We start from the raw sequence: 18351 nt of genomic DNA on the forward strand, positions 1-18351 counted from the left end.
GAATAATACCAATGCATATTTTAAGTGATTTTTCTTTACTGCTCATGAATTTACTATAAAAGTGGATCTGAAATATAGAATGTCTTATTTCTAGGCTAAGATGCTACTCTTTCTTGATCTTTCTCTTGAAAGCTAAAATAAATTAATGGTGTTTTCTTAGTTTAAATAAAAATTAATTACACTCGTACTTAAAACTTCTAATTTCTTACAGTTCTAGCCAATCTCAGTCGTCTTACATCATAAGGAATCCTCAACAGAGACGTATTAGTCAATCTCAACCTGTTCGAGGCAGAGATGAAGAACAAGATGATATTGTTTCAGCAGATGTGGAAGAGGTTGTCTTGTTTTACCAGATTAAATTGTTAATATATAGTTGGTTTGTTAGTAGTATGTGTGCCTGTGTGTGTGTGTGTGTGTGTGTGTGTGTGTGTGTGTGTGTGTAAAAACTCTTACCTTCCATCTTAGAATCAATACAGTGTGTTAGTTCCAAGGAAGAAGGAGTAGTAAGAGATAGGCAATGGGGGTTGAGTGACTTGCCCATTGTCAGAGAGCTAGGAAGTATCCTTGGTCAGTTTTGAACCCAGGATCTCCTATCTCTGAACCTGGCTCTTAATCCACTGAGCTACCTAGCTCTTCTCTCTAATATAATAATATTTCTATGATCCAGTCACATAAATGAATCAGATGCCTGTTGACTAATACTTAAATTTCATTTTTCCAATATAGTTTATAGATTGGATATCTGATATCATTAATTCATGATTGGCTAGAAAATAGTCACTTTGGCCTAGAAAGTTTAGAGAATCTTTAATTATGTCTCTTCCTAGAACATGTCAACTGAAATTACCAGTGTACATGATTTTTACTCCTAATTATAAAATGATGTCTTTCAAATAGAAAGACTTTTATTTTCTCAAATAAATTTATTAGTTGCAGGGTGCATTTTCAAAATTACTTCAGTACATAATCTGTTCTTAATAAAAAAAGAAGTTTTTATTTGAGTAATTATTAAAGGAACATTAATATTAATACAGCTTTTATAATGGATAATATCATTTGTCTAAAAATAAGACTTTGGGTTTAGGTTGAGGTTGTGGAAGGTGTTGCTGGAGAAGAAGATCATCATGATGAGCAAGAAGAACATGGAGAAGAAAATGCTGAAGCAGAGGGTCAGCATGATGAACATGATGAGGATGGTATGAGACCAGTTGGATTTTGTTCCACAGTACTTGGTGACAGGGTGGGGAGAGGAACGTTGTGTTTCAAATTAATACAACACTTTTAAAATGGGATTTCTTTATTAAAGTGAATGCAAATAAAAATGAGGCATCTTAGTAAAAAAAAAAGTTTATTAGTCCTTAAATAGTTCTTTGTGTAAATTTAAATAGTATTATGTGTAAGTGTATATAATTTACCTCCAAATCTCTATTTTTGTTCATGTATAAACTCTCTAAGCTTGTGGTGTGTCCGTTATTATTATTGATACTATTTATTTTCATTTTCTATTGCCCTATTTCTTTCCCTTTATGCTTTTTCTTTCCTGTGTTTTCTTGCCTCAAAATTGATTCAAGAAATGAATGATATTTCTCCTTTAAAATAATTTTAGGGAGTGATATGGAACTGGATTTGTTAGCAGCAGCTGAAACTGAAAGTGACAGTGAGAGTAACCACAGCAACCAAGATAATGCTAGTGGGCGAAGAAGTGTTGTGACTGCAGCTACTGCAGGGTCAGAAGCAGGTATGTTGTTTTATCCAGCCATTCTTTCCTTTTTTTTCATGCTGAACACACCTTATTCATCCCAAAATACATCAAAACCCTCAAATGAGATGGATATCTGAAAAAATTTTTAGAGCTTTATTCTAATAATTTCCATGATTAACATTGATATAAAAGTTCTTCATTTAAATACAGAGAAATGATGCTTATTTTTATAATCACTCTTTTATTTTCATCAATCTTTTAGTGCCTTACCATATGTATTATCTCTCATCCATGGAATTTGGAAGAATGTTGTGGGGGGTGGGTTAGGGGACAATGATAAAATGCAGAAAGTTAACTTTCTCAGGCATTTAAAATCCTGTTGTACAGCCTTATGGCTACAATGGCTAATAACAACAGCTCTTTTCTTCAGAAAAATTTCCTTAAAGGATTTAATATAAACTTATATTGGGGACATATAGCAATTAATCATTTACATATGGAATTAACTACTAGAGATGGTTTTGAGGGTCCAGTTATTCTTAATTTTAAAAGTTCAGGTGATCTGTGAACACACGTTAGCATTAACCCTTGGTTTGGGAAGAACACTGGAGCCTCTTTATTTTTTAAAAAGAAACTTAGTTATTTTAACACTAAAATTTTTTTCATTTCCTGTAGTTTTCATTAAGACAGACATTATGTTAGTATATTAAGGAGAATAGGGTCTTTTGTAGAGGCTCATGAGATACCCCCATCCATTCTTTGTGATACTTGGATTGTAATTAATAGCTAAATTGAATGGCAAATGACTGTACTGGCACTTATTGTTGTGTTTAAGGGAGCCATAGAAAGGAGAAAAAGATGTGACCTAGCCTTGGATTAAATAGTAAGTCAATGTGGAATAAGTAAGAGACAAGACTTACCTGAGTTGCAGGGTATAAGATATCCTGACTTTTTATGTTTGGTTTAAGTCCATCTCTTTTAAGTCCTATATAGTTTTTGCTACAATTAAGAAAGTTACTGAAGAATAAATAATACTATGGTAATAATTAGTCAAACTTTTTAGACTATCTGAATCTTACTAGTGAAACTTATTTTCTTTCAGTTTTCTGTCATCATTAAAGATTGCCTAATGGCAGCAATTATATGTATTACATAGACACTATTTTTTATGTTTTTAGTAGAATATCTTCATTGCTTATTCCATTTTTTCATTCTTCCTCTGAAGTAAAGAATATAGCCTATATTGTTCCTTCTAAAGCTTCTTTTTAAAAAAAAAATGACCTTTTTTCTGTCTTCATCTGGCTTATAATATATATATAACATGTGTTCATCTAAATTATTTTTCCTTCCTTAATATTTATAATAATAATTCAGATTTATGCAATACTTTAGCATTTGTAGAATGATTTCCTCCCAACAACTCCCTAAAGAAAATAGTTAATATTATCCCCTTCATATTCTACAGTTAAAAAAATTGAAGCTTAGGGAGGCTCAGTGTCCTGCTCCTGAACAGCATGTGGCTTCTAAGTGACTGAGATGGGGCTAGATTCTAGGTGTACATGCTCTTCACCACCTCACATGTTTTAATGCAGTCAATAATGTTTGTTTTAAAATTCCACTCATAACTACGTCTCAGCCCCAATTTAATTGGAAGATGTTTAATTAAGTGCCAAACTTGGACAGATTTAGTAATTAACATTTCACCAGATGACTAGTACCATTTTCCACAAGGACAGATGATACTTATAGAAATGTTGTGAAATATCTTAAATTTCTTTGTGCTTCCTGAAGTCTGCCTAAATCATGACTTTCTGCATATATATAGTATTAAGCACATGATTGTAGATTGCCCTCAGTTTTACTTTAAAATTGATTTTGGGGAATAGAGCAGCCTGACCAATATTGAATTTCTCATTGAGAACTGAGGAAAATACTATTATTTACAGGAATGCTAAATCTTTTTATGGCCTTAGTTTTCTCATCCTATAGATTATCTAGTTTTAGAGAAGTTACTTTAGCAATTTTTTTATCTTATATTCCTAATCATACATTGATTTATTTTCAATTTAATTTGTTTTTAAAAGTTTATAATATACAAGAAGCTGTAAACAGTTTTTGGGTCACTGGGTCACTGGTCATATTCTGACTATTCTGTTTAACACTTAGTAGCTCTTTAAAAGTGAATATTCTATGATAGCAAAATAATTTCATTTAAATCTACCAACAAATCCAGGATAATTTTTTTTAAACAAATTTAGGTGCTAGCAGTGTACCTGCCTTTTTTTCTGAAGATGACTCTCAGTCCAATGACTCCAGTGATTCAGATAGCAGCAGTAGCCAGAGTGATGACATAGAGCAGGAGACCTTTATGCTTGATGAGCCCTTGGAAAGAACCACAAATAGCTCTCATGCTAATGGTGCTGCCCAGGCACCCCGCTCTATGCAGTGGGCTGTACGCAACACTCAAAATCAGAGAACTACGAGCACAACTCCTTCCAGTACATCAGCACCAGCAGGCAAGTCTAAATGTATTTTCTAAACAGTGCTTGAATAACTTTTTACTAAAACATCTTTTTCTTGGGGGTGGGGAAAATGAAACCTTAGGATAATTTCATATTATAGCTTAAGTTTTAAAAACAAACATCAATATGTGTTCATAGTTTATAATGGTTCTTCATTCCCAAGAAAGGAATTTTTTGAAAGCTCTGCAGCTGGTATAGAAAGATTTGTCATGGGAATTTTTATATTAGTTAATAAGTGTATACATAACTAGAGAAAGAGATTGATCAAAAGATGGGAAGATGGGTAGTTCATTGTGAATTTTTTTCCCTCCTTTCAGCCAGTTCAGCAGGTTTGATTTATATCGATCCATCTAATTTACGCCGGAGTGGAACCATCAGTACGAGTGCTGCAGCTGCAGCAGCCGCTCTTGAAGCTAGCAATGCTAGTAGCTACTTAACATCTGCAAGCAGTTTAGCGAGGGCATATAGCATTGTCATCAGACAGATCTCTGATTTGATGGGCCTTATTCCCAAATACAACCACCTTGTATACTCTCAGATCCCAGCAGCTGTGAAACTGACTTATCAAGATGCAGTAAACTTACAGGTAGGAATCAAGTTAAAATGCACATTATCTTTCTGCCATCTACTCTTGTCATACTATTGTGAACTATTAAAATGTCAACAGGCATATTATCCAATCACCTAAATATGTAAAGTCGTTCTAAAGAGTATAAATATTTTTTGTTGCATCATCAGCCTTACTATATCTTATTTCATTGGATCATCTTGTTGGGTTTTTTTGATTGTTGTTGTTTTTTAATAGAATTATGTAGAAGAAAAGCTGATTCCCACATGGAATTGGATGGTTAGTATTATGGATTCTACAGAAGCTCAGTTGCGCTATGGTTCTGCATTAGCATCTGCTGGTGATCCAGGGCATCCCAACCATCCTCTTCATGCTTCCCAGAATTCAACCAGAAGAGAAAGAATGACTGCTCGTGAGGAGGCTAGTTTAAGAACATTGGAAGGCAGACGGTATGAAGTCTCTTTTTAAAAAATTTCTCCCCAATTTTGAAAAAGGATACCTTGTAGATCAGAGTCGAGGAATATTTTTAAATTCTCTATACTTAATAGTCTAAATTTGCTTGTCTTCAAGAAAGCATGTATCTACATATGATTACTTTATAAAGTATAGTGTTATAAAAATGGTATAATTACATCTCATACTTACGTGGATTTTCCATCTTTTTAGCAGGGTCTGTACCAGCACTAAATGGCCTTCTTTTAGAAATACTAGTCATTATAACTATACTAGCAATAGTCTTTATAGTGAAGTATAGAAGGGAAGGCAAGGGATTTAATAAGTTATTATTCAGTGACTTGAGTGAAGGGACATCTTTCTTAAAGACTTTTCTTTTTTCTTTTTTTTTAAACCCTTACCTTCTGTCTTAGATCAGTACTGTGTATTGCTTCAAGGCAGAAGAGAGTGGTAAGAGCTAGGAAATGGGAGTCAAGTGACCTGCCCAGAGTCACACAGCTCGAAAGTATCTGAGGCCAGATTTGAACCTCAGACCTCCTGTCTCTAGACCTGGCTTTTAATCCACTGAGTCACCCAGCTGCCCCCATAAACACACTTTTCTAAGCATTTTATTGGCAAAATATTGTGTAAGCTCATGGGTCGAGGGGATATGGCTGGGGAGGTAGATTCTAAATGTATATCCTAATGCAAACACCAACAACTTGGAAATAGGTTCTGATCAAGGACACAGGTAATACCTAGTGGAATTGTGCATTGGCTATGGGAGGGGTGATGGGAAAAGGAGGGAGGAATAGAATATGATTTTTGTAACCAAGGAATAATGTTTGAAATTGACCAAATAAAATTAAAAAAAATTGTGTAAGCTCTTAATGGAGGATCCATTAATGTGAACAAACATTATCCCTCTATCTTTGAACTTCTATACTAACCCACATGTAGCTATAGTACAGAACATATTTGTGAAGTAAAATACAAGAAGAGAAGGGAATATAATCATTTATATAAATTGCCTAATTTGTGCTAGGCATCATGCTAAAATTTTTTCTAAATATTCTCTTATTCTCACATTAACTCGGGGGGTGGGGGTACATAGTTTCTATTAATATCTTTTATTTAACAGTTGAAGAAACTAAGGCAAGCTAGACTTGCACATCTCTTAGTCCAAATTTGAACTTTAGTCTTTTTCCCTTCAGGCCCAGCATACACCATGCCACTATCTGCTGAAGGAAAGATCATTTAAAGTTTGTTATCAGGAGTCATGTTGCAGGTGGAATTCATAGGAAGTTTAGTTTTTATTTTGTAGACAGGAACACTTAAAACTTTGAGGGTGGTGACAAGGTTTAAGGGATACCTGAAGAATAGTTGGTGCTGTATACGTTGTACTAGTGTCTAGGAGACAGAAAAACAAGTAAAGATTGTTGAGATTTGATATAAGGGACAAGAGCTAAAGGCAGTGGCCATGAAGAGAGAGAAACTGGGAAGGAAGAATCATCAGACTTTTGAAGATTTAAATTTAAAGAGAAAAGAGAGTAATACTTGTAAATTGGTACTTAATGAAGATCAATTGGTTAATAAGGTTATTTGGCAGAATTATGGAAGACCCATTAATGAAAATATGGACAATAAAGAGGAAAGGCCTATTGGGGATAAGTGTATTTAGTTTGAAATACACACTAGATCTCTAGAAGCAAAAGTCAACAGGAAATTGGGGGTACATTCTTGGATCTCAGGGGGATAGAAGTCTTTTAAAGGTTAATGAAATCCCTTTTCTTTGGAAGTCTGCTCTGTAAAGATGTCTTAGCATTTTTACCTCAAACCTCAGTTGGTACAGTGGATAGGGATAGGGCCTGGTGTTGGGAAGACTCATCTCCCTAATTTCAAATCTGGTCTTGAACACTTATGAGCTGTGTGATTCTAGACAAGTCCCTTAACCCTCTTTGTCTCCGTTCCTCATCTATAAAAAGAGCCCAAGAAGGAAATGGCAAATCACTCTAGTATCTTGAAAAGAAAACTCCAAATGGGGTCACAAAGAGTCTGACACAAACAACTGAACACCAGCAAAATCTTTCTTGAAGGGGTAAATTACTCATTTTGTGTGTAGTACTAGGCTCTCCCTCTTTGAGCAGGAATGTATTTCCACTATCAATACTGCATTTAAAGTAGAAGGGACATTAGAAACCACTAATCCATTGTATATTCGAGGATGGATAATCTCTGTCATCCAGGCAATTGTTAAAGACCTCTAGAGAGGTAGACAGAACCCACCCCTTCCCAAATTTTAGAATATTTTTTCTCATGTTGTGTACTTCTTTGTATCTGATATAATTCTTCTTAGAGGTGATAAACCTTCAAATACTTGAACATAAGTCACATGTTTTTCTCTCCTCCTGTTTATTCCAAATACCTACATCTACTCTCCATCCTTTTTTCCTCAAGAATTTTCTATTGGTTCCTTCACCCTATCCTCAGCTCTTTGTAGTCTGGCTACCTTTTAATAATAGACACTTTCCAATTCATCAATATCCTTCCTAAAATGTGGGACCCATTAAAAAGATCACTTAATTTCTTCACAGCTAAAGGTGGAATTATATTAATTATGAATTCATAAAAACATCTTAAGTGCTTACTATGTATAAATCATTGTGCTAAGCACTGGAAATAAAAGTAGATATTATTAGATCAGGAAGCAGATTCAGGGAGGTATAATCCATTTGTTTCAGTAAGCTTTTAGTATGTGCCTATTAAGTGTAAGGAAAGCACTGTCCTTGAGTACAAAAACAAAACAAAAAGTTTTTGCCTTGGAGGAATTTTTACATCCTTTTGCTATTAATGAGTGTTTTCAGTCTTTTATTTGGTAAAATTGTGAGGCAAAATCACTGTACCCATTTTTTGTTGTTCTGTTTTTACATCATTTATTTTTTTCCCCCAATTTATTTCTCTCACCATTGCCAGAGAAATCTTTCTAATGAGGAATAAAATGAGGAGAACAAAACATTTCATTAAACAAACATATCCAAAATGTCTGACTGTATTTTGTGCTCTAGATCCATATTTCCCATATCTCTGCAAGGAAGTTGGGAGAAATACTCTTTTATATATGTACTTTGGAGGCAAACTTGGTCATTATTGTTTCATTGTTTTTAGTTTCAGTTGTTTTTGTTTCTACAGGCGTGCCACTTTACTTAGCGCTCGCCAGGGAATGATGTCTGCTCGAGGTGACTTCTTAAATTATGCCCTTTCTTTAATGCGGTCTCATAATGATGAGCATTCTGATGTCCTTCCTGTTTTGGATGTTTGCTCACTGAAACACGTTGCATATGTTTTTCAAGCCCTTATTTATTGGATTAAAGCAATGAACCAACAGACAACCTTGGATACACCTCAACTAGAACGCAAAAGGTATATTATGTCAGCCTTAAAACTTACTTGCTTGAGACTGTCTTATTTATTTATTTATTTGTTCATTCATTCATTCATTCATTTATTCATCTATTTATTCATTCATTCAAATATTTATTCATTCATTTATTTATTTATCTATCTATTTATTTATTCATTCATTCATTTATTCATTCATTTATTTGTTTGTTTATTTATTTATCCATTTATTTATTTGTTTGTTTGCTTATTTATTTATTTATTCCTTCATTCATTCATTCATTTATTTATTTATTCATTCATTTATTTATTTATTTGTTTATTCATTTATTTATTCATTTATTTATTTATTGTCATTCAACTTTGGAGCCAGGAGATGAGAATTGGGCAAAAAAGACTAAAAAAAAAAGACTTCTTGAGTCAAAGCAGGCTACTTAATTGTTTTCAAAACTGTATAGAACCATAGACCTTGTTTGCTTTCTCCTCTTTACCTATTCTATACTGAGCTTTATGCTTGAGACGTTTACATATTATAGTTTTGTCTCAATTTAGATTTAATTAAATATTTATTACTTCTTTGCTATCTAGTTTATAAAGTAAAATGCTCCTCTCCCCCTCCCCCCTCCCATTTCTCACTCCTTAGTCACAGAGTAGAGTTATTTAAAATCTGGAAAAAGGAGGGTGATGGTGGATTTCATCATCATCAAAAAAGGGGATTCTTGACTTTTCTTTTAAGTGTATCTCCTATCTTTACTAATTTTAATTAGAATGAACAAAAAAGAGTAGACTTAAAACAATAGAAAAAAGTCCTACTTTTAAATCTTTTGTGATTGAAGTTCTTTCAGTCAAATAGCACTTACTTCCATGGAAAGCAAAGTTACAACTGCTTGTAATAAAGTATTTGACCTGAAGGGTCTTATTTTATTTTATTTTATTTTATTTTATTTTATTTTATTTTATTTTATTTTATTTTATTTTATTTTATTTTATTTTATTTTATTTTATGTATTATAATCATGCTTTCTAAGTATGGAGAATAGAAGAGTTAAATTTTTAGTTTCACATAAAATCAAAAGTTAATTCTGTTAATTGAGATTAGCATATCTACACAGACTTCAGAATTCAAAGTTAAAACAAGAATGCATTTATAGCCAGCTTGTGTTGGTGTCACATATTTCATTCACTATGTATTAAGTGTTAATTGTATTTTGTTAAGCTAAAAATTTTGATAGCTTGTACCTCATTACTCGATCAATCATTGGTTGAAATAGTGTTTAGGCCTCTTGGACCTCAAATTAATGACTCTATATGGGCACTTTTATTAACTGTGTGGTCCAATTTGAAAACTAAAAGCTTTATTCAAATCACTGTCATTTTTATTGGAACTCTTTAAGTCAGACTAACTTCTTTGGTTCATTAGAAAATAATTTTTTTTTCTGAAGTGATTTGTATAGTATTGTTTTAGAAGAATGTGTTTTTTTCGCATTTGTGACTGGCCTCTAAAGATTCAGACTCTTTAAGAATCATAAATTGGAACAAAATAATGGAAGTAATCATAGTAATAGTAACTTGAGGGTAAAAGAGAAGTGTGAACTCATTTGATTTAATAAAAATTATTTGCATATAATATATACATATTAAAGATTCCTAATGATAAGAAAGTATAGTTAAGTTTTTTTGCAAACCTAAAGTTGTATCCTTTGAGGTGTTATTTTTGAAAATAATCTTTATCTTCTGCCTTGGAACCAATATATTCTAAGTCAGAAGACCCCTAAGGGCTAGGCAATGGGCATTAAGTGCTTCCCCAGGGTCACATGACTAGGAAGTGTCTGAGACCAGGTTTGAACCTAGAACTTCTGGTCTCTAGGCCTTACTCTAAGCACACTGAGCCACCCAGCTGGCCCCTGTAGTGCTATTCTTAAGTTGGTAATTTTCTTTCTATTTCAAATTCTTAAGAGTCAGAAGATGCACTAATAGTAGCTTTTCAGCATAGTTCTATCAGAAAATTCCTGTGTTATTACCTGCTTTGAGTCTTTTTTTTTTTAACCCATACCTTCTATCTTAGAATCAATACTGTGTATTGGGTCCAAGGCAGAAGAGTGGTAAGGGCTAGGCAATGGGGGTCAAATGACTTGCCCAGGGTCACACAGCTAGGAAGTGTCTGAGGTCAAATTTGAACCTAGTACCTCAGGTCTCTGGGCATGACTCTCAATCCCCTGAGCCACCCAGCTGCCCCCATTGAGTCTTGATGAAGGTTTTTTGTTTTGTTTTGTTTTGTTTTACTCTTAACTATACCAGCTATTTGTAGTTTCTTCCTTATTTGCAATTCTTATCCTGGCTTCCTGTTGACAGAGAGAAATTGCTTTGACACCTTTATAATTAAATCTGTTGGGGGTTAATTATGGGATGAATTTATCACCACCACCACCACCCTTTTTTTTTTTAACTAAATGAGTTAGTGGATGACCAAACTAGGTTGCAGATATAATATAAATCATAAACACAAACATTTAAAACCTGTTGGAGATAAACCAAATGAAATTTCCACAAAATATGAAAGGGAGGGAGGGGACCTCCACATTTCCATTGGCAGCATACCATGCTAGTCTCTTTGCCATCTCCCTGAAGTGTCCAGAACTTTTTTACATGATTTGGTGCACTCTATTGTTTTTTAAAAGTAATATTTCCAACCCTTTCTGCTGGCTGTAATCCCTCTTTACCAGGCACTAATGCGACCAGGAAACATTCATGCCTAATGACTGATCCATTCTCTTTTAGGACACGGGAGCTCTTAGAACTGGGTATCGACAATGAAGATTCAGAACATGAAAATGACGACGACACCAATCAAAGTTAGTGCATAGAAAAACTGCTAATCTACTTCGAGAAATGACTGCCTCAGTATTATTTTTTAAGTTTTTAAACTTAATTTCTATCTGGGTGGAATTCCTCTTTTCCTTCATACTCTTTTTCAAATGTTTTCTTGCATGTATGCATCTTCTTTGTATTTTTTCATTTATTGAAAGTATGGAGATTTCATCCTACCTTTCCACCTTCATATTTCCTAGCTTTTCCTTTTATCTCTTTTTGTATTTCTCCTTGTGGCTTATGTATGTTACTTTGGATATGTTATTGAGGAGCTGCTTAAAACAAAGGATTGATGATTATTTCCATGAATGAATTTACAGTAAGAATTGACCCAGGGGATCTTGATTGTGTTGTGCATTCAGTTACAATTTTAGATCATGATTGGAAACTTCTGTTTTATCAACTTATTGATTGAAAATTTTCTCTAGCAGTGAGAGGCAGCCTTGGATATCCCTATATGAGTAATTAATTCCAAACTCACTATCATTTCAGTATTTTTCCTCAGGCATTTCATGAAGACTCATTTAAACATGTACTACACGTTGATTCTTGGAAATCTTCTTTACGCATAAATGGTTTCTAACTTTTTAAATTTAAGTTTATTTTTGTTGAGGATTAGAGGAATTCGGTAGCAAATTTTGAGATTATAATATTTGAACAGCCTTTCCATTTTTGAGTCAAAATATCTTTGAGGATTTATGTCTAGGTTGTCAAAAACATGTTTTCTACTTTGTCCCATCTGTAGGAGATAATTACAGCAGTTTTACCTGGAAAGAACTCTTGACTTTGGCATTGCCATTATTCCTATAAATGCCTACTGGAAACTTCCTTTGTAGAATTGAAATAATTTGTCCTGAAAGCTCAGATCTTTGTAACTACTGTACTTCTATTCTTTAAAGTATGGGGATTATTCATTCATTGTTTCTGAGTGACACTGAAATTTCCTAAGATCATCCTTAACATTTTGATTTTGAAAAGGTGTAACTTGTAAAGTTTTTAAAGAACAAACCTCGTCTCTTTATATTTAGGTGCCACATTGAATGATAAAGACGATGAAACGCTCACTGCAGAAACTGGACAGAATCATCCATTTTTCCGACGGTCAGATTCCATGACATTCCTTGGGTGTATACCTCCAAATCCTTTTGAAGTACCTTTGGCTGAAGCCATCCCTTTGGCTGATCAGCCACATCTACTACAGGTGAAACTAAAGGCCAGTTCTAAAATCTTTTTGGTTTGTCTGAATTTTAACTAAATTAAATGTGTAGCATAACTAGAATGTTTCTGTTGAAATTACAGCCAAATGCTAGAAAAGAGGATCTTTTTGGCCGTCCGAGTCAGGGTCTCTATTCATCATCTGCCAGTAGTGGGAAATGCTTTATGGAAGTTACAGTGGATAGGAACTGCCTTGAGGTAGGATTGCAATAATCCAAACCATTTTTTGAAGAAATTAATGCAGTTTTTCTTTGGCACCTTTTTTTTTTTAAGTCTAAAGTAACTCCTGAAAACTAATGGAAGTGTTCAGAAGTACTGTTTGTTTCCATTTACACACATTCTGTATAGTAGATACTCTCCTATCAATGGAACAGTATTTGGGAGGTGAAGCTATTAGAAAGGGGGTGACTTGATTTTTCTTCTGTGGCCTTCAGCCATAACTGTAGAAGAAAGAGGTAAATAGATTTGTTTAAAACTTTCAAACTCTTTCAAGAATTAGGCTTTTAATAAACTGATTAAAATTTGGTAGCTACTTTATTTTTGTTCCTTTAATTTCAAAGGTCTATAATCTGAAAAAGTTGTTTTTTTTTACATTAGTAAATACCATCTCTTAAACCAAGATGTAACATTCTGAGATGTCAAATTCTAGTACATCAAAGGGGAAGAGGGGAGAAATAGGCTTATCTTTTGAAATGAAAGCTGCATTTTGTGATAACTGAGGTGCTATGGGTATAAAGCAGGAATACAGACTTTTAATTTCATTTTTATATATGTCTTTGCAAAGCTGGTATCTCTGGGAAAAACCATGCCATTAACACTTACCAGACACTTTATTCTATACCTCATCAAATATGTTATGGAAACAATCTAAACAATCCTTAGGGAGTTAATTTTAGGAATCTTCAGATAAGTTGAACATGATGTGAACAGTGTGGTGACATGATACATTTGGGAAATTGGGGAGGAAATACTATAATAGGATTAATAAAACCTTGATCTTAGTCTTGGCTCTAAACTTCATATCTTCTGAAAAGTGGAGATAATGCATGTTTTCTTTAGCTCATAAGACTGTTGTGAAATGAGCTACCATATTGAAACTGCTGCATTTGAAACTGACCTCAGAATAGTAATACATTTCATTAAAATTAGCCAGTATTACACTTGAAAACCTTTGAGAGGAAATTCTGGATAAATATTGAAGATGTTTTCTGGGCTTCATTACTACTTTTAAAATAAATAATTACCATTTATATTAATTATGCTTTTGTTGAAGTTCTGTACCCAAGGAAACTTGTTAAAAGTGCTTTTGGTTATATTTTATGGCTAGAAATTTTCCTTTACTATTTAAAAGGTTTGATACAAGATTTTGCCTTTTTTTTTTAAGTTTGTTTTTGGGACTCAAAAAGAAATACTCATATTTAATAAATTCGGGAATCTGGAGTAACCAGTATGAAATGTACATGGAGAAAATGCAGTTGAAAAAGTATGGGTAGTATTAATGGAACAGAAGAAAGTATAAAGTAAAAACTAAAAATGAGAAAGGGAATATATGACTGCAAATATCATAAAAATGTCTTAGAAATATCTGAAATGCCCAAGCGAATTTTAAAAGCAGTAAGTTGATATCCTGTGGAGGGAAGCATATTTGACTAGCCAGAGCAAGCAAGTAGGTTGAGTTACTTTACTATAGTCAGATTTTCTTGATGAGTACTTTTTCTTTTGACTGTTCACTTTAGAGAATTAAGTTGAAATGATGACTTGAATTGATTTTGAAATGTATCACTCATTTCTGAAATTCTTTAGGTTCTTCCAACTAAAATGTCTTATGCTGCTAACCTGAAAAATGTAATGAACATGCAAAATCGGCAAAAGAAAGAAGGAGAGGAACAAAATTTGCTGACAGAAGAATCTGAGAGTTCAAAACCAGGGCCATCTGCTCATGACCTTGCAGCACAATTGAAAAGTAGTTTGTTGGCTGAAATAGGATTGACTGAAAGTGAAGGGCCTCCTCTAACGTCATTCAGGTATTTAAAAAAATATATTATCATTTTTCACAAAGAAGTGTGATTTAGCAGATAGAGTATTAGATTTGGAGTTACAAATGCCACTCCTAACACTTAATATCTTTGTGACCCAGGAGTGAGTCACTTTAATTTTTTGTATCTCAAGTAGTCAGTAATTCATGGATAGCTTATCAGTTTGTGTTGATAGGAGTTTTCAAACACACACTGGCAAAATCACATATTCTTTGTGTATCTGCATAGTTTCTATATTAAGTAGTGATAAATGAAAATAGTATTATTTTTTAATTAATTTTTTTTCAGTTAAGAAAAATCTACTCTCCCTTCCACATCCTCTCCCTCTACTTGCTCCCTCCATTGAGAAAGAACCAGTAGGAGGGGAACACCTTTCCAAACATGTATAGTTGAGCAAAACATATTTCACCATTAGCCATGTCCAAAAAAATTTCTCAAATTTACTCTTGAGTCTATCACCTCTATCAGCAGGTGGGTAATGTGCTGAATTCATCATGAGTCCTTTGGAATTACAGTGATCATTGCAATGTAGTGATTGTTGAAGTTGAAACAGAAGTTTTAATTGATGGTTTTTATTGATAATTAATCCACAGTGTTAGCTAAGTGATTTTACTTCTCTTTTTCTTCCAGGCCTCAGTGCAGTTTCATGGGAATGGTTATCTCTCATGATATGTTGCTGGGACGTTGGCGCCTTTCTTTAGAGTTATTTGGCAGAGTGTTCATGGAAGATGTTGGCGCAGAACCTGGATCAGTATGTAATATCTTCATTATAGATTCCATTTTATCTTTTTTGGGGTAATTTCAGAAACTAATGCTGTCATTTTTTAATTTTTTAAAGATCCTTACTGAATTGGGTGGTTTTGAAGTAAAAGAATCAAAATTCCGTAGAGAGATGGAAAAACTGAGAAATCAGCAATCAAGAGATTTAACATTAGAGGTAAAGGTATTGTGTTTTCTTTTTTAGTTTATAGTACATATTTATTAAAGTTCAGCTCCAAGGAAAAAGTTGCCAGAAACTTGGTAGCTAATTTCATATGAAGGCATTGTTTTTATACTTAAATATAAATTTTGTATAAGTTTCACACTTTTTGCAGTGACCTTGCATTGAATGAATGTGATTGTATTCTATTAGTAGCACATTATTATCTACTTATGAGAAACTTTAGAAGAGATCATTTTGTTCTAAATTACCTGAAGGAAAGATTGTGGAATAAACATTTATATGATATATACTATGTGCCAGGCACTACATTAAGCTGTTTTACAAAGATTATTTCATTTGATCTTTACCCTGCAAAGTAAGTACTATTATTATCTCTATTTTATAGTTGAAAACATTGAGGCAAGCAGAAGTTAATTGATTTTCCCCTGGTGGTTAAGTGTCTGAAACAAGATTTTCACTTGGGTCTTCCAGACTCCAGGTCCAGTGCCCTATCCACTGTGCCATTAACTTCTACATAGGACTATTGCTTTGAGACAGGTATTTTTGGAAAGGTTAAGAATTTTGATAGCTTTCAATTATGCATAAAAATATTTTAAATTGTTAATAAAAAGCATATAATTATGTCTTCAGTCATTTTATTTAGAGCAAGTTATCATTAAATGTTTTTTGATCAAGTAAATGAATCCTTTCTTGTGTATTCCATTAGGTTGATAGAGATCGAGATCTTCTAATTCAGCAAACAATGAGGCAACTTAACAATCATTTTGGTCGCAGATGTGCTACTACTCCCATGGCTGTACATAGAGTAAAAGTTACGTTTAAGGATGAACCAGGAGAGGGCAGTGGTGTGGCACGAAGTTTCTATACTGCTATTGCACAAGCTTTTTTGTCAAATGAAAAACTGCCAAATCTAGATTGTATTCAGAATGCCAACAAAGGTACACATACAAGTAAGTATTCTATAAGGAAAATTCCATTCCTTGTTGATAGTTAAAAGAACATAATAGTTTAAACTTAGGAATATTTGGGTAATATGAAAGAAGGGCATCCATGGGTTTTTCTATTGCCCTTTGGTAGTTTTCATTCTTACTAATTGCAGTGATACATGCTTTAGTATTGTATAATAAAACAGAAAGTTCGCTTGCTAAATAAAGTAGACTTTTGTGGCATTTAAGTAGTTTGAGATATCTATACCTTATTTATTTCAGACTACTTTATAGCTTTTCCAACATGGGTTTTTTTTTATCATATAAGGAGTTTTTTCCTTATGTTTTCTACTTCATCAAACATAGGGTTATTGAGTTCCACTATTTCTGATTATCCTTCATTGATCTTTCTCCTTTTTTTAACCAATACCGGAAAGTTTTGATGACTGCTGCTTTGTCATATTGTTTGTTATCTAGAAGTGCTATTTTCCCTTCAATCCTTAATTCTTTTAATCATTTCCTTTGATATTCTAGATCTTTGGTTTTTCCAGATACATTATTTGTTGTATCAAGTTCTCTAAAAATTCCCTATTGAAAATGAATTGGCCTAGCATTAAAATCTAAAATTTTTAATAGCCATTTTCATCATATTGCCATATATTTGGCATAGAAAGAGATTTTTCAAAACCTCCTAAAAATGGCTTACAGTTGTCTACCTGGTTTTAGCATCATTTTCCTTGTATTCAGATTTCTTTGCAATTATCTCTACCCTCTCTCCTCTATTCTGTTTTCACACTCCTTTATATTTATCAAGTTTGGGTTACTTTCTATTCCTCTAATTTATTCCATATTCCCTTCTATAGTTTTGTTTACCTTCTTCCCTCTGAGTGAAAAGTGATATTCTTTTTTTCCCTTTTTCCTGATCTTCCTCTCACCCACAAAATCTATACTTGTTGAAACACAGTCCATCCTTCAACACTTATATAAATGTCATCTTTCCTGGATGATATTTCTTCTCCTTTTCCCTTTCTGTATTCCTCATATCTCATGATAGATGAAAATGGTCTTTTTCTCTTTAGATCTCATATAACACTTTCTTGGTTTATGTGATATTTCACATTTTCTTTTATACTACTACTTTGCCATTTTGTAATATGGGTTTTTATGAATATATTGTATCATTCTGCCAGATTGTAAACTATAAAAGGGCAGGGATCATGCTTATTTCGTTTTTTTTTATATCTAGGCCCTTCTCACCATATTCTGCATATAGTACGTATTTGATAAATATTTTGTGAATGAATCTCCAGCTGATAAGCAATCCAGTTTCAAAATAAGCAGTGGAAAATAACTTTTATCTAATGTCATTAAAACAATAGTCTTGATATAAAATTAGTTAATAGTACTATTAATGTTAAGTAGTGTGGCTGTTTGTGTTAATTTAAAGAATGTAAACCTGGTCAGAAGTAAGTTTTTAACACGTGTGAGATTTTGCTTTTTGACACATTTCATGATATTCTGGACAAAATGATATCTAATTGCAAAATGTGTGATGACTATAAAATATACCTTATCTTTTTCCAGTGTAAGTGTTGAAGAAATGGGACTATAGGATGAAGACCATAAATAAGTCTGTGCTTAAAACATAATTAATTATGCACTTAATAATATTTATAATTAATTAGATGTGCCAAGTGTTGCACCAGTTTATAAGGAATTTTGGGGGGAGGTTTGTGGGAA

At 33.2% G+C, this 18351-nt stretch overlaps 1 protein-coding gene across 5 annotated transcripts in view; it reads left to right on the plus strand.

Moving 5' to 3' along the window:
* UBR5 (ubiquitin protein ligase E3 component n-recognin 5) overlaps positions 1-18351 on the plus strand; it is a 185300-nt gene that overhangs the window by 150820 nt on the left and 16129 nt on the right. For 4 of the 5 annotated variants that reach the window (XM_056823240.1, XM_056823241.1, XM_056823242.1 and 1 more), the window contains exons 35-48: positions 212-335; positions 1085-1196; positions 1607-1738; positions 3961-4222; positions 4546-4810; positions 5030-5241; positions 8414-8644; positions 11402-11475; positions 12520-12692; positions 12791-12904; positions 14510-14730; positions 15373-15493; positions 15581-15679; positions 16392-16635. In XM_056823240.1, coding sequence (XP_056679218.1) covers positions 212-335; positions 1085-1196; positions 1607-1738; positions 3961-4222; positions 4546-4810; positions 5030-5241; positions 8414-8644; positions 11402-11475; positions 12520-12692; positions 12791-12904; positions 14510-14730; positions 15373-15493; positions 15581-15679; positions 16392-16635 — 2384 coding nt within the window. The remainder of the gene's footprint in view (positions 1-211; positions 336-1084; positions 1197-1606; positions 1739-3960; positions 4223-4545; positions 4811-5029; positions 5242-8413; positions 8645-11401; positions 11476-12519; positions 12693-12790; positions 12905-14509; positions 14731-15372; positions 15494-15580; positions 15680-16391; positions 16636-18351) is intronic. The other variant, XM_056823244.1, reaches the window with a different exon arrangement.

Source organism: Monodelphis domestica, chromosome 3, assembly GCF_027887165.1.
Source record: "Monodelphis domestica isolate mMonDom1 chromosome 3, mMonDom1.pri, whole genome shotgun sequence".
In the NCBI taxonomy this organism is placed as follows: domain Eukaryota; kingdom Metazoa; phylum Chordata; class Mammalia; order Didelphimorphia; family Didelphidae; genus Monodelphis; species Monodelphis domestica.